The following is a 13,613-nucleotide window of genomic DNA, read 5'->3' on the forward strand; positions in this document are numbered from 1 at the left end:
TCTCAGGCCCAGGGAAGTCACCCAACCCGCCCATATTATAACCCATAATTGCTTATAGAGCTTCAACCAATGAGCGTGTGAGGCTTTGCTGAGAGAGGGAGACAAGAAAGAGAGTAGTGTCTCATGTATAGGAGATTATTCTACAATATGTTAAATGGTGTCCCATCACATGCTAAATTAGAAATGTTATATAGACAGATACATGTGTGGGCACATCTTTGAAGACAAATGGCACCTTTGAGAACTCTTGTTTCAATGTCTAAACCACCTCTGGTCATACAGTTGTCCATAGTACTATCCCCATACCTACCTGGGCCACATTACTTCTTTGTGACAACATGTAAGGTAACTAACTTATCAGTACTAACTTCAGTCAAAACAATTCACCAATTCCAGCTGTTATTCTACATCTTTAAATTTGACTCATGTTGGACTGGTGGACGTAGACTTGGTTGGAATACTCATTCGTTGTTTCATTGGAGTATATACTGCCTTTCAGTAAATAAAAGCCTTCCTCCACATTTCAGATGTCCAGATTCAGAGCGCTAGTGTTCAAATTTTCTTTTTTATCTAATTCTCTTTTTCAGTAATGGCTTCTTGACGGCTAAACACCCTTTTAGACTCATGGCACTGAGTTGTCTTACCGTGGAATGACAGACAAACTCCTGTGGAGCTTTGTTTTCTTCCATATTTTTTTTTTTTACTGTTTCTTACTTTCTTTAAATCTCTGTTCACATCACATTAATGGTTGGAAAAGCTTCCAATGTACATGCCGAACATAAATTATCAATGTATGTAACTGTATATCATACAGTTGTATATGCCATCCATAGGAAATTATGTAAAACAAAATAAAAATAAAATAAAAATTGTGTGGTATACATACATCTTTTGCAAAGTAACATTACAGTCTGTAATCACAAGTCCTTTGTAACCTTTTTTTTGTTGATTATGCATTTTGATATTTTTGTCATTAAATTTCAGGTTTTTTAAATGTCCCAATGAAACAACAACTTTGCAAAAAGTCGTATTTATTAAAGTGACCCCTTGTCATATGATTTTGTTACAAATTATCTTTGTATATTTTTTAGAATCCTTGTAGAAACTCCTGCAGCTGCTTCACTATTTCAGTGTCTACCGTTTCCATCAGTGACCGGAATCCTTCATCTCCCATTAATACTTGCTGGGCCTTCAGTTTCTCATAGACAAACTGCTGGAGTGATACTGCATGGACTGGGTCTCTCAAAGCAATCTAGGAAGGGAGAAGACAGAGAGAAATCAGCATGATTATTCAGTGACGTCCAAACATTACATATAAAATAGTTCAGTGCCACACCACCATCACCATAGGGTGCAGGAGATGGGTCCCAGGCCAATCTATACAGTAGTATAAAGTCTCCACACTCCAAAAAGTAATAAGCAAAAACACATGATTTTTGGGGAGAAATTCCCAGTGTAATATTTAAACATTTTCGGCCTGTATAGTCTTCATCAGAAACAAGAATGCCACACTGTGGATGAAGCAGAATAAATTACATTTTTGCATATTATTTTTGGAGAGCAAAATCTTTATACATAAAACTATACATATACTCATCCTATGGGAGACTAGAGTACAATCTGTAAGTTTACTGGAAAGATTTATTTTGCAATTTTGTGCTCAAATGAGATTTTCTTAAACACTAGAAAACCTTTACCTTTGGCCACAAGCCATCTTAGAAAGAAAAAGAGATGAGTGGGAAACGCTAAGAAAACATAGCTAGGGCCATGTTATTATCCTAGCAAAGTCAGGCCTATGCAGTGCTAGTTATCTCCTCCCATGAGGAACCAGTAAGTTATGGTTTTGTGGTTGGCATGAGGGCGTCCAATTATCTACAAAAAAATATTTACAGTAGAAAAAAGATTGAGAGTACGAAACCTAAAATGTATCTTATCTTATGGCAGACTGCATAATGCATTATATTACACCTGTAGGAAGATTCATACACACAATACTGTTATTCATGGGGAATACTGAGAGGAGGGCAAATTAAATGTCAGCCCCTTGTCTACTCTTTTGTCTCTCATAATGATGTTATTAGCTCTTTTATAAGCTGTAATTTTCTAAACATAGCACTTTTTAGCCCTTTTTATCTTGGCCGACTGCAGATAGTCCATTGTATCCTAATAAGAAATGTTGTTCAGGCAAAAAAATATATATGTTTAAAATAGCTCAACGTTTTGTAACTGCATAAAACAGGCACACTCACCTTACTGATCCTGCCGCAATCCCAGCCGCTGATTAACTGCAGCAGTCATATGTCCCTCCATCGAGACCTTTAGACCTTATGACTGCAGTAAGAAGTAGAGAATTGGGGGGGGGGGGGTACTGGCTGCATCAGAAGTGGAGCAGCGGTGGGTGATCAGTAAATTGAGTATGCCTTAAAATGTATTTATACCATGCTGAGTGGTTTTAAGATATTTTTTTCATGGACAACCCTTTTAATAAATCAAGGGTACAAATAAAATTCACACGCAGCAACAGGAAATGCCAACCTAATTTATACATCAGGGAAAAGACTATAACACTTTATTTTTCTTTTACAAAACCAATCCACGTTCTATATTTTTTCAATAATACTGAGAATTAAGTGCAAGAAATATAGGATCCTGATTCTCTGGCCCTACAACAAGATACTATGGTGGCCCTTTACTCCACAACCTGATAAAGACAAAAGACAATTTGTGCTACATAAAAATCTGTTTCCTCCTGTCTCGGCTTTTATCTGTCCCTGCAAACAAAAAGATGAATAAGGCTCTGCGCCCTTGAAGAGTACTTCCATGTGACAATGAGGTTTTGCTGCTTTGAAGTCCCATGGTGCAGCCCAGGTAAAGAACCACATATATAGCATTTTAATGTCCATACCTTCCATTGATATAAGAAAATAAGAAAATTAACCAGTTCAAGACCAGACCCCCTTCCTGACCAGGCATATTTTCAGACTTTTTTTTTGTATATACAGTATCTGTCTTTGAAAGCCATAACTCTATTTTCTGTCCAGTTATGGCAATACATTTTCATCTAGGGCTTTTTATTTTTTAATTATACCTAGGAAAACAATGTTGTTTTTTTCTTATTAGCACAAATGCAACTCATATAGAGTCCCCTTTTCGTAACAGTCATTTTGAGATATACAGTGTATATAAAAAGTCTACACAGCCCTGTTAAAATGTCAGGTTTCTGTGATGTAAAAAAAATGAGACAAAAGAAAGAAATCTTTTAGGTGGAGGGAAGAAAAAATAAAATTATAATTGCATAAGTGTGCACACCCTCTTATAACTGGGGATGTAGCTGTGTTGAGAATTAAGCAATCATATTCAAAATCATGTTAAATAGGAGTCAGCATACACCTGCCATCATTTAAAGTGCCTCTGATTAACCCCAAATAAAGTTCTGCTGCTCAAGTTGGTATTTCCTGAAATTTTTGTAGTCGTATCCCACAGCAAAAGCCATGGTCCACAGAGAGCTTCCAAAGCATCAGAGGGATGTCATTGCTAAAAGGTATCAGTCAGGAGAAGGGTACAAAAGAATTTCCAAGGCATTAGATATACCATGGAACACAGTGAAGACATCATCATCATCAAGTGAAGAAAATATGGCAAAACAGTAACATTATCAAGAACTGGATGTCCCTCCAAAATGTATGAAAAGACGAGAAGAAAACTGGTCTGGGAGGCTACCAAGAGGCCTACAGCAATATTACAGGAGCTGCAGGAATATCTGGCAAGTAATGGCTGTGTAGTACATGTGAGAACAATCTCCCGTATTCTTCATATGTCTGGGCTATGGGGTAGAGTGGCAAGACGAAAGCCTTTCCTTACGAAGAAAAACATCCAAGACAGGCTACATTTTGCAAAAACACATCTGAAGTCTCCCAAAAGCATGTGGGAAAAGGTGTTATGGTCTGATAAAAACCAAGGCTGAACTTTTTTGGTTATAATTCCAAAAGATGTTTGGCCCAAAAACAACACTGCACATCACCAAAAGAACACCATACCCACAGTGAAGCATGGTGGTGGCAGTATCATGCTTTGGGGCTGTTTTTCTTCAGCTGGAACTTGGGCCTTAGTTAAGCAAGAGGGAATTATGAACAGTTCCAAATGCCAGTCAATATTGGCACAAAACCTTCAGGCTTCTGCTAGAAAGCTGAACATGAAGAGAAACTTCATCTTTCAGCATGACAACGACCCAAAGCATACATCCAAATCAACAAAGGAATGGCTTCACCAGAAGAAGATTAAAGTTTTGGAATGGCCCCGTCTGAGCCCAGGCCGGAATCCGCTTGAAAATCTGTGGGGTGATCTGAAGAGGGCTGTGCACAGGAGATGCCCTCGCAATCTGACAAATTTGGAGTGTTTTTTCAAAGAAGAGGAGGCAAATCTTGCCAAGTCAAAATGTGCCATGCTGATAGACTCATACCCAAAAAGACTGAGTGCTGTAATAAAATCAAAAGGTGATTCAACAAAGTATTAGTTTAAGGGTGTGCACACTTATGCAACCATATTATTTTATTTTAATTTTTTTTCTTCCCTCTACCTAAAAGATTTCAGTTTGTTTTTCAATTGAGTTGTACAGTTTATAGGTCACATTAAAGGTGGAAAAAGTTCTGAAATGATTTAGCTTTGTCTCATTTTTTTTTACATCACAGAAACCTGACATTTTAACAGGGGGTGTGTAGACTTTGAAGTGAATTTTTACTTCTTTTTACACATCGTGTTCCAATAAAGTCATACAAGACTTCTGGGGCACCCTAAACGTTAAATTTTTTTTTTTATTGCTGATTTCTCCAGTAATTGGGGCTGATATAGTAGCTCAGGTTACAAGGGAAATACAGCACCCAGAGAGGTTGTACAGGGCTATACAAACTCACTGCAATGCTGATCTGGGTCTGCTAAGACCCAGCAGCTCATGCAGACACTCATCCCCCGATGATCACATGACTGCTGGGACCAGAGCAGGAAGTGGCATTGCCATTTCCTGATCTCTATACACATCGCTCACAAAATACTGTGTATAGGGTGATGAGGAAGGAAGGGACGGTAAAAAACTGACTTCTCTATGGGAGGCCTGCTGTCACTGCAAGAACATTTAGTAACATCCATGCAGAGATAAGTGTCGGCCACCCAGACATTTATGGTCAACAGGACTCAAAGCAGTTGTCACTATTATTTTTACTGTCATGTAGCAATATCAATGTACATAGAACACATAGATAGGCTGGGCCGCCAGATTGTAAGCTGCTGTTTGCAGCAGCTCTTCATTCTAGGTAGGCTACTTGTCCATATACCCTGGTAGAGTATACGAAAAAAGGTCACCTTAATGAGACAACCCCTTCAAGATAATAAGGCAGCTTTACTTACAGTCCCATGTAAAACCAGATAATACAGCATAATAGAATAAATGGTACCAAAAAGTAAAATCTGCTACACCTACATCCATCACCATCATTACTGGTGATCCTTCTCTACTACTGGTATCCAGATCATCTCTAGATTTCCAATAACTAGCAGTAAAAACAGTTTCATGCTATCATAATGATGTGCTTGTATCCCAGTTATTATAAGGCACATAGCCCCGATATCTCCCGACCAAGGCTCCTTACAAAATGAACAAATGCAAAAACAATATCCAAAGGAAATAGTAAATCACGGTATAATATTAATGTCAAACAATAGAAAATGATAACGTTTTTAAAAAGTCAATAAAAATATCTCCAGCAAAGTTAAATATGTATGAAAAAGGCAGCGATATGTTACGCATATACAGCATGAATAATAATCATGAAATTTGTATTTGAGCCTGGGAATTTGCTTCATGACCCATATTTCACTTGTTAATTAATAATGCATTTTAATGACTCCAGTATTGTCTACCGGTTAAGTGTTTACAAAGTTATTAAACCGCGGAATAATTTCCAATTAGACACAAAATCAGAAAAACACAAAGTACACGCTTCAGTTATTCATAAAGTGATGGGTAACATATGGGACTAAACAAGGGAAAATGGAGAAAATAAGGATATGGAGAGACTTGCCATCGTTCTGGATTATTACACACCATAACTTTAAAAGACTGTTCAAATTGTGGTGTTTTTTTGTAGGGTTCCATAAACATAATCAAAACTCTATTTTTCACTCACTTATCTTCTTATCTGCAGAACTTTCTTCCCTTTATGTGAGTGCGCAGCAACTCACATTAGATAATCAAGCATCGGCATCTCCCATTAAGCACTGCAATTTGCTCTCGTTAAGCCCTGCATAGAAATGTTCATCTCATACAGTCCCTTCTCCACTGTCTAGAGAGAGATATCCAGTACTATGCATAAGTTTTAGGCAGGTGTAGAAAATTGCTGCAAACTAAGAACTCTTTTGAAAAATGTAAGTGTTAATAATTTATATTTATCAGTCAATAAAATGCAGAGTGAATGAGCAAAGGAGAAATATAAATCCAATCAATAGCTGGTGTGACCACCATTTGCATTCAAAACAGCATAAATTCTTCTAGATACACTTGCGCACAGTTTTTTTTAGCAACTCAGCAGGGCGGATGTGCCAATCATCTAACCATAGATCTTTTGTGAATGTAGGCTTGCTCAAATCCTTCTGTCTTTTCATGTAATCCCAGGCAGACTTGATGATGTTGAGATTAGGGCTCTTTAATCACTTATAGGACTCCTGGTTCTTCTATATGCTGAAGATAGTTCTTAATAACATTGGCTTAATGTTTGAGGTCTTTGACCTGCTGCAGAATAAATTTGGAGCCAGTCGGATACCTCCCTGATAGTACTGTATGATGAATAAGAATCTGCTTGTATTTTTCAGCATTGAGGACACCATTAATCCTGACCAAATTCCCAACTCCATTTGCTGAAATGCAAGCTCAGGCCCAAAATTGCTAGTAATTCTCACCATGCTTCACTCTTACACTCATTATTATACCGCTCATCAGCCCTTCGGTGGATAAACTGCCTTCTGTTACAGCCAAACATTTCAAATTTTTACTCTTCAGTCGAGAACATCTACTGCCATTTTTCTACAGCCCAATTCCTGTATTTTCTTGCATTGTTGAGTCACTTGGTCTTGTTTGCATATCAAGCGTATCGGCCTCAATTCTTCATGACGACCACTTCTGGCCAGACTTCTCTGAACAGTAGATGGGTGTACTTGGGTCCCACTGGTTTCTGCCAGTTCTGAGCTGATGGTACTGCTGGACATCTTCCTATTTCAAAGGGAAATAAGCAATATGTGTCTTTTATCTTCTGCAGTGAGTTTCCTTGGCTGACCACTGCTTCTATGGTCCTCAATGTTGAGACAAACATGCAGAACCTTATTTATCACGCAATACCATAAGAGAAGCATGTGGCCGGCTCCAAATGTACTCTTTAGCAGGACAACTACCCCTAGCATACTGCCAATGTCATTCAGAACTATGTTAAGAAGAACAAGGAGTCCTGGAAGTTATCTGGCCCCAAGAGCCCTTACCTCAATATCCTCCAGTTTGTCTGAAGAGACAGAAGGAATTGAGAAAGCCTTCATCAACAGAAAATCTGTAGTTAGTTCTCCAAGATGTCTGGAACAACTGAGTGCAAGTGTACCTACTGTAGAAGAACCGATCCTGTTTTGAAGGCAAGAGTGATCACACCAAATTTGATTTATTTATTTCGTATTTTGTTAATTGATCAAAATAAATTATTAACACTTCTATTTTTTAAAGCATTCTTACTTTTCAGTATTTTCCACAAATGTCTCAAACTATTTCTCAGAACTGTATAGCTATATATGTCTATGAATTTAGAAGAAAGGATGAATGAAAGGTGTCTGGACTAGTCACGTGCTTCTCTAAGAAACCACTATGACAGCACTGTGGTTAGCAAGGAAGTAGAGAAGATACGGAGCACATTAGTCCACCTCTGAGTGCAAAAGAAAGTGGGCCAGAATGATAAACAGCAGGTGGCACTACCAAATAGGAAAATGTAATGCATTGTAGTGTATTGGAGAAGCAAGTACCTTTACATGGGGAGTACCCTCAGTTGATGTTGCCAGAATTTTTATTTTTTAGAAAGACCCCTCGTCTGACCCCCTGTGAGATGTAGTGGGAAGCAGGAAAAAAATTCCAAATGGGGTACAGTTGGAAAAAAAAATAAAAAAAAATTCCGCCAGTTTTAAGTTTTTTACAGCATTCACTATGCAGTAAAACTAGCTTGTGCTTTTCATTCTCCAGGTCAGTAAGAATCTGGCAATACCATATATGTTTGCGTTTTACGCATACGTACGCGTTTTAACCACTTCAGCTCCCCTAGCTTAAACCCCCTTAATGACCAGACTACTTTTTACAATTCTGCACTACACTACTTTCACGGTTTATTGCTCGGTCATACAACTTACCACGCAAATGAATTTTACCTCCTTTTCTTCTCACTAACCCTGGGTTCACACCTGAGCGTTCCGAAAGGAGCGCTCTGTATGCGCGATTGTACGGGCGTTTACAATCGCGCATACAGAGACAGGCGAACACAAATTGTCGCGCGTTCCCGAAAGTCTATGTACGGGAACGCGCGACAAAACGCCCCAAAAAAGCTCAAGAACTTGTTTGAGCGTCGGGCGTTTTACAGCCCGATCGTACGCGCTGTAAAACGCCCAGGTGAGAACCATTCCCATAGGGAAGCATTGGTTTCTCCTTGTTGAGCGTTTTACAGCGCGTAGGAACGCGCTGTAAAACGCTCAGGTGTGAACTTAGTGTAATAGAGCTTTCATTTGGTGGTATTTCATTGCTGCCGACATTTTAACGTTTTTTGATATTAATCGAAATTTACAGAAATTTTTGCCAAAAAATGAAATTTTTCAATTTCGGTTGTAATTCTTTTTTTTTTAACTACATTTCTATATACATTTTTCTCTAAATTTATTGTTCTACATGTCTTTGATAAAAAAATAAAATAAAATGCAATAAGTGTATATTTATTGGTTTGGGTAAAAGTTATAGCGTTTACAAACTATGGTACCTTAGGATGTCTTCTTTCCAAAATGGGGGTCACTTGTGGGGTATTTATACTGCCCTGGCATTTTAGGGGCTCTAAAGCGTGAGAAGAAGTCTGGAATATAAATGTCTAAAAATGTTCACGGTATGGTGAGTTCATGTGAGATTTTATTTTTTGTCACAAGTTAGTGGAATATGAGACTTTGTAAGAAAAAACAAAAAATTATAAATTTCCGCTAACTTGTGCCCAAAAAACAGTTATTCTATGAACTCGCCATGCCCCTCAAAAGTGATCTTTTTATAGCACCGCAGCGATTTTACGGTGTTTTTGCAGTGATCAGAAAAAAAAAAATTCTGTCACTGCGGTGGGGCGGACTGAACGCAAGTGTGCGCACAAGATCTGGCCTGATCGGGCGAACACTGCGTTTTTTTGTAGAGCCTATAGAACATGTCCTATTCTTGTCCGCAATTGCAGACAAGAAAAGGCATTTTCTATATAGTTCTGGCAATGTGCGGATCCGCAAAATGCGTAAACCACATTGCCGGTGTCCGTGTTTTGCAGATCCCCGGTGTCCGTGTTTTGCGGATCCGCAAAACACATACGGATGTGTGAATGGAGCCTTACAGGGGGGTGATTAATGACAGGGGGGTGATCAGGGAGTCTATATGGAGTGATCAGGGAGTCTATATGGGGTGATCAGGGGTTAATAAGTGACAGGGGGTTGGGGGGTGTAGTGTAGTGGTGTTTGGTGCTACTTACAGAGTTGCCTGTGTCCTCTGGTGGTCGATCCAAGCAAAAGGGACCACCAGAGGACCAGGTATATCAGATGCTGTTAACAAAACAGCGTCCGATATACCTTTCAAGGGTTAAAAAAATCGCAATCTACAGCCTGCCAGCGAATGATTGCCGCTGGCAGGCTGTAGATGCACTCGTTTCCCTCTCGATCCTGTGAACGCGCGCTCCTGTGTGCGCACGTTCACAGGAAATCTCACGTCTCGCGAGATGACGTGCCGGCGCGTCAAGGAGGAACAAATCGACCGCCTCCGGAACGCAATCCTGCGTTAGGCGGTCCGGAGGCGGTTAATGTCATCCGGAAAAAATTAATCCAGCATTTATTTATTTTTACATTTTTTGCGCTCTGAACATGCGCAGACTGCAATGCCGGATCCGTTTTGCCGGAACACTCGGGGCCGGATTGCCGGCATTAATGCATTTCAATGGGAAAAAATGCTGGATCTAGCATTCCGGCAAGTGTTCCGGAATTGTGGACGGAGATAAAAACGCAGCATGCTGCAGTATAATCTCTGTCCTGAAAAGTCAAAAAGACTGAACTGAAGACATCCTGATGCATCCTGAACGGATTGCTCTCCATTCAGAATGCCTGGGGATATAACTGATCAGTTCTTTTCCGGTATTGAGTCCCTAGGATGGAACTCAATGCCGGAAAAGAATAACGCTAGTGTGAAAGTACTATAAGCCGAGCAGCATACTGCTGAGGAAACATGCCGGAAGAGGCCTGCACTGCATCGTTGACTGCCACATGGACGTAAGTATTTGTGTTTATAGCTTTTTATTTGGCACCATGCCACCATGGGTGATGGAGCACTATGGGGGCACTAAATAGGAGCTTTTTGTACTGGCACACAGAAGTGATTGTACTGGCATTTTAAAGGGGCATTTTTTGCACTGGCACAGATTATAAAGGGGCATTTTTTGCACTGGCACAGATTATAAAGGGGCATTTTTGCACAGATTATAAGGGTGTATTTTTTGTAGTAGTTCACATAATGAAGAGGTATTTTTTGTATTGGTGCACATTATAAACTGGTATTTTTTGCACTGACACACATTATAAGGGGGTATTTTTTACACTGGCACATGTAAGTGGGTATTTTTTGTAGTGGCACACATTATAAGGGGGTATTTTTTTAATGGCAGACATTAGGGGGCATTTTTCTGCTGGCACACAGAAGGGGAATTATTACTACTGGGAGACTATGGGGAACAGGATTACTAGAATGGGCACAATGGGGGAAATGTTAACACTAAGTCCCCTTTCAGACGAGCGGGTGTATTGCTGCGGACTTGCAGTGCAGCACCCAGCCTGACCTCCCAGCACTAAATGGGTCGCAATGCATTATATTGATTTATGATGCTATGTAACCCTTACAGTTCTGAAATGTATTGGATAACACTGACAGTATACTATTGGGGAGCACAGTAGGCACAGTATTGGGAGTGTCAGGATGTGGTGTTGAGAAGGTGGGGAGGATGATGGAAAAGTAGGGAACTATGATGTCTGTTTGTCAAACTCTGCAGAGACAAGAAATGGCTGAAAGAAAACATCATGGTGGTCTAGTCCGAATGGAGAGGATAAGGTAAGAGGACATCACTGGAAGTAAGAGGTTTGTAGTGCTGTATGTAATGTTTTCCAAGTATGTCTTTAACCCTTTTGCTACGAGTGATGGTCGAACAGGACACCTGCGGCTAATTAATGCAGATCGCGGTAATTAAAGGCTTTAGATGCTGTTATCAAGTGAGATCACGGCATCTAAATGCGCAAAAATCCGAGCTTCTTACTGACACCTCCTGCGGCCAATGGGGCTGTCGGTAGTTGCTCTGAATACTATAAACCTCGCTGACGAGGCTTATGGTATTCATGTTGCAATTCTTATTTTGGCCACCAGATGGCAAGCCAACATAACAAATGAGCAATTGACAGTCATAAACTCATTTTAAAAATCCCTGATTGTACAAAATAAAAATAAAAAAACTGATTTTATAGGCTCATATATGAGCTGTAAAATCATTAATCAAAAAATGTAAAAACAAATGTCAAAAATACATAAAAAATAAAAAAATATTAAAGTTTAAATCACCCCCTTTCCGTATAATCAAAAAATAAATACCTAAATAATAAATATAAACATCATGGGTATCACCGCGACCGAAAACGCCCATACTATTAAAATATAGAAAAATATTTCCAAAACGGAGAATGGTGCAATGGAAAAAAGGGTCAAAATGGGCGATTTGGCATTTTTTCATTGCTTCTCTTACTCAATTTTTTTTTTATAAAATGCGATCAAAAGGTCACACACACTCAAACGGTATCGATAAAAACTACAGATTGTTCCGCAATAAATGAGCCCCTATACAGCTCAGTAGACATAAGTATAAAAAAAAGTTATGTGGGTCAGAATATGATGATGTAAAAAAAAATTTTTTTTCCAAAGTTTAATATTTTTTTTTACACTCTTTAGACATACAAAACCTATACATATGGAGTATCGCTGTAATCGTACTGACCAAGAGAATGAAGGGCATGGGTCAATTTTGCCACAAACTAAATGCCGTAACCCATAAAACGGTGGAGGAATTGTTTCCCATTTGGAATTTTTTTTAACGCTTCCCACTACACTGTATGCTCTAATTAATGGTGGCATTAGAAAGTACAACTTGTCACACAAAAAGAAAAGCGCTCATACAGCTATGTGAACGGAAATATAAAAAAGTTATGGCTCAAAGAAGATAGGGAAGAAAAATTAAAACGCAAAAACCTCCGGTAGTGAAAGGGTTATCAGTAGGGCTGGAGGGAAGGGGTTAGGTTGAGAACTTTGCATGATGGGGCACTGTTTCAGTTTTTGCATCAGGCAGCAGAAAAGTTAGGGAAGGGGGGCTCAAGCTGAACTCTTTAGGTACAGCCCTGTGTACATGCCAGTGCCCCCTCCAGTGTATATTTGCTCCTTTTCACCTTTGTACAAGCTCAATTATATCTCTCAAATAAGAAACTAAAACCAAATTTACCATTTCCCCTATAAAGCCTGGATCATCCAAGACGGTGCCTTTCCCTGATGACAAGGCATTAGGCATATACTGACATACATTAGCTTAGTCCGGAATGCAGCTTATGAATTTTTACAACCCCTTAAACCTAATAACCATTCCTCTGACCCCTGTGCCTTTAGTTCCTCTTGCAGGAGCATTATGGAACGCGCGCTCCGTCTGTAACAAACTGTCCTACATCCATGAACTGTTCATCTCTCAAAACCTTTCCTTTCTGGGTCTCACAGAGACATGGCTGACACCCTCAGACACCACCTCCCCTGCTGCACTCTCTTATAGTGGATTTCAATTCACTCACACCCCCCGCCCTGGCTGCAAACATGGTGGAGGAGTTGGTCTTCTCCTATCAGACACCTGCTCCTACAGCCCAACTCCAGTGCCACCCTCCATTACGCTCACCTAATTTGAAGTACACTCTGTTCGCATCTACTCTCCCTCCAACCTTCAAGTAGCAGTCATTTACCGCCCCCCAGGCCCAGCCACCATATTTCTTGACCACTTTAACACCTGGCTACTACACTTTCTTTCTGCCGACATCCCCACTATCATCATGGGTGACTTCAATATCCCTATTGACACCTGCCACTCGGCCGCCTCTAAACTCCTGTCGCTCTCTTCCTCCTTCGGCTTATCACAGTGGTCTTCAGCTCCCACCCACAGAGATGGTCACACTCTGGATCTGATCTTTTCCCGCCTCTGCTCCCTATCTAACCTTTCTAATTTGCCTCTCCCCCTATCCGACCACAATCT

At 39.8% G+C, this 13,613-nt stretch overlaps 1 protein-coding gene across 1 annotated transcript in view; it reads right to left on the bottom strand.

The window, feature by feature from the left end:
• Positions 1-684: 684 nt before the first annotated feature.
• The window catches only part of IPO11 (importin 11), a 482,369-nt gene continuing 469,440 nt past the window's right edge, over positions 685-13,613 (bottom strand). The window contains exon 30 of the mRNA XM_044276158.1: positions 685-1,252. Within this exon, the coding sequence (XP_044132093.1) occupies positions 1,088-1,252 (165 nt within the window). The 3' untranslated portion in view covers positions 685-1,087. The remainder of the gene's footprint in view (positions 1,253-13,613) is intronic.

Source organism: Bufo gargarizans, chromosome 1, assembly GCF_014858855.1.
Source record: "Bufo gargarizans isolate SCDJY-AF-19 chromosome 1, ASM1485885v1, whole genome shotgun sequence".
In the NCBI taxonomy this organism is placed as follows: domain Eukaryota; kingdom Metazoa; phylum Chordata; class Amphibia; order Anura; family Bufonidae; genus Bufo; species Bufo gargarizans.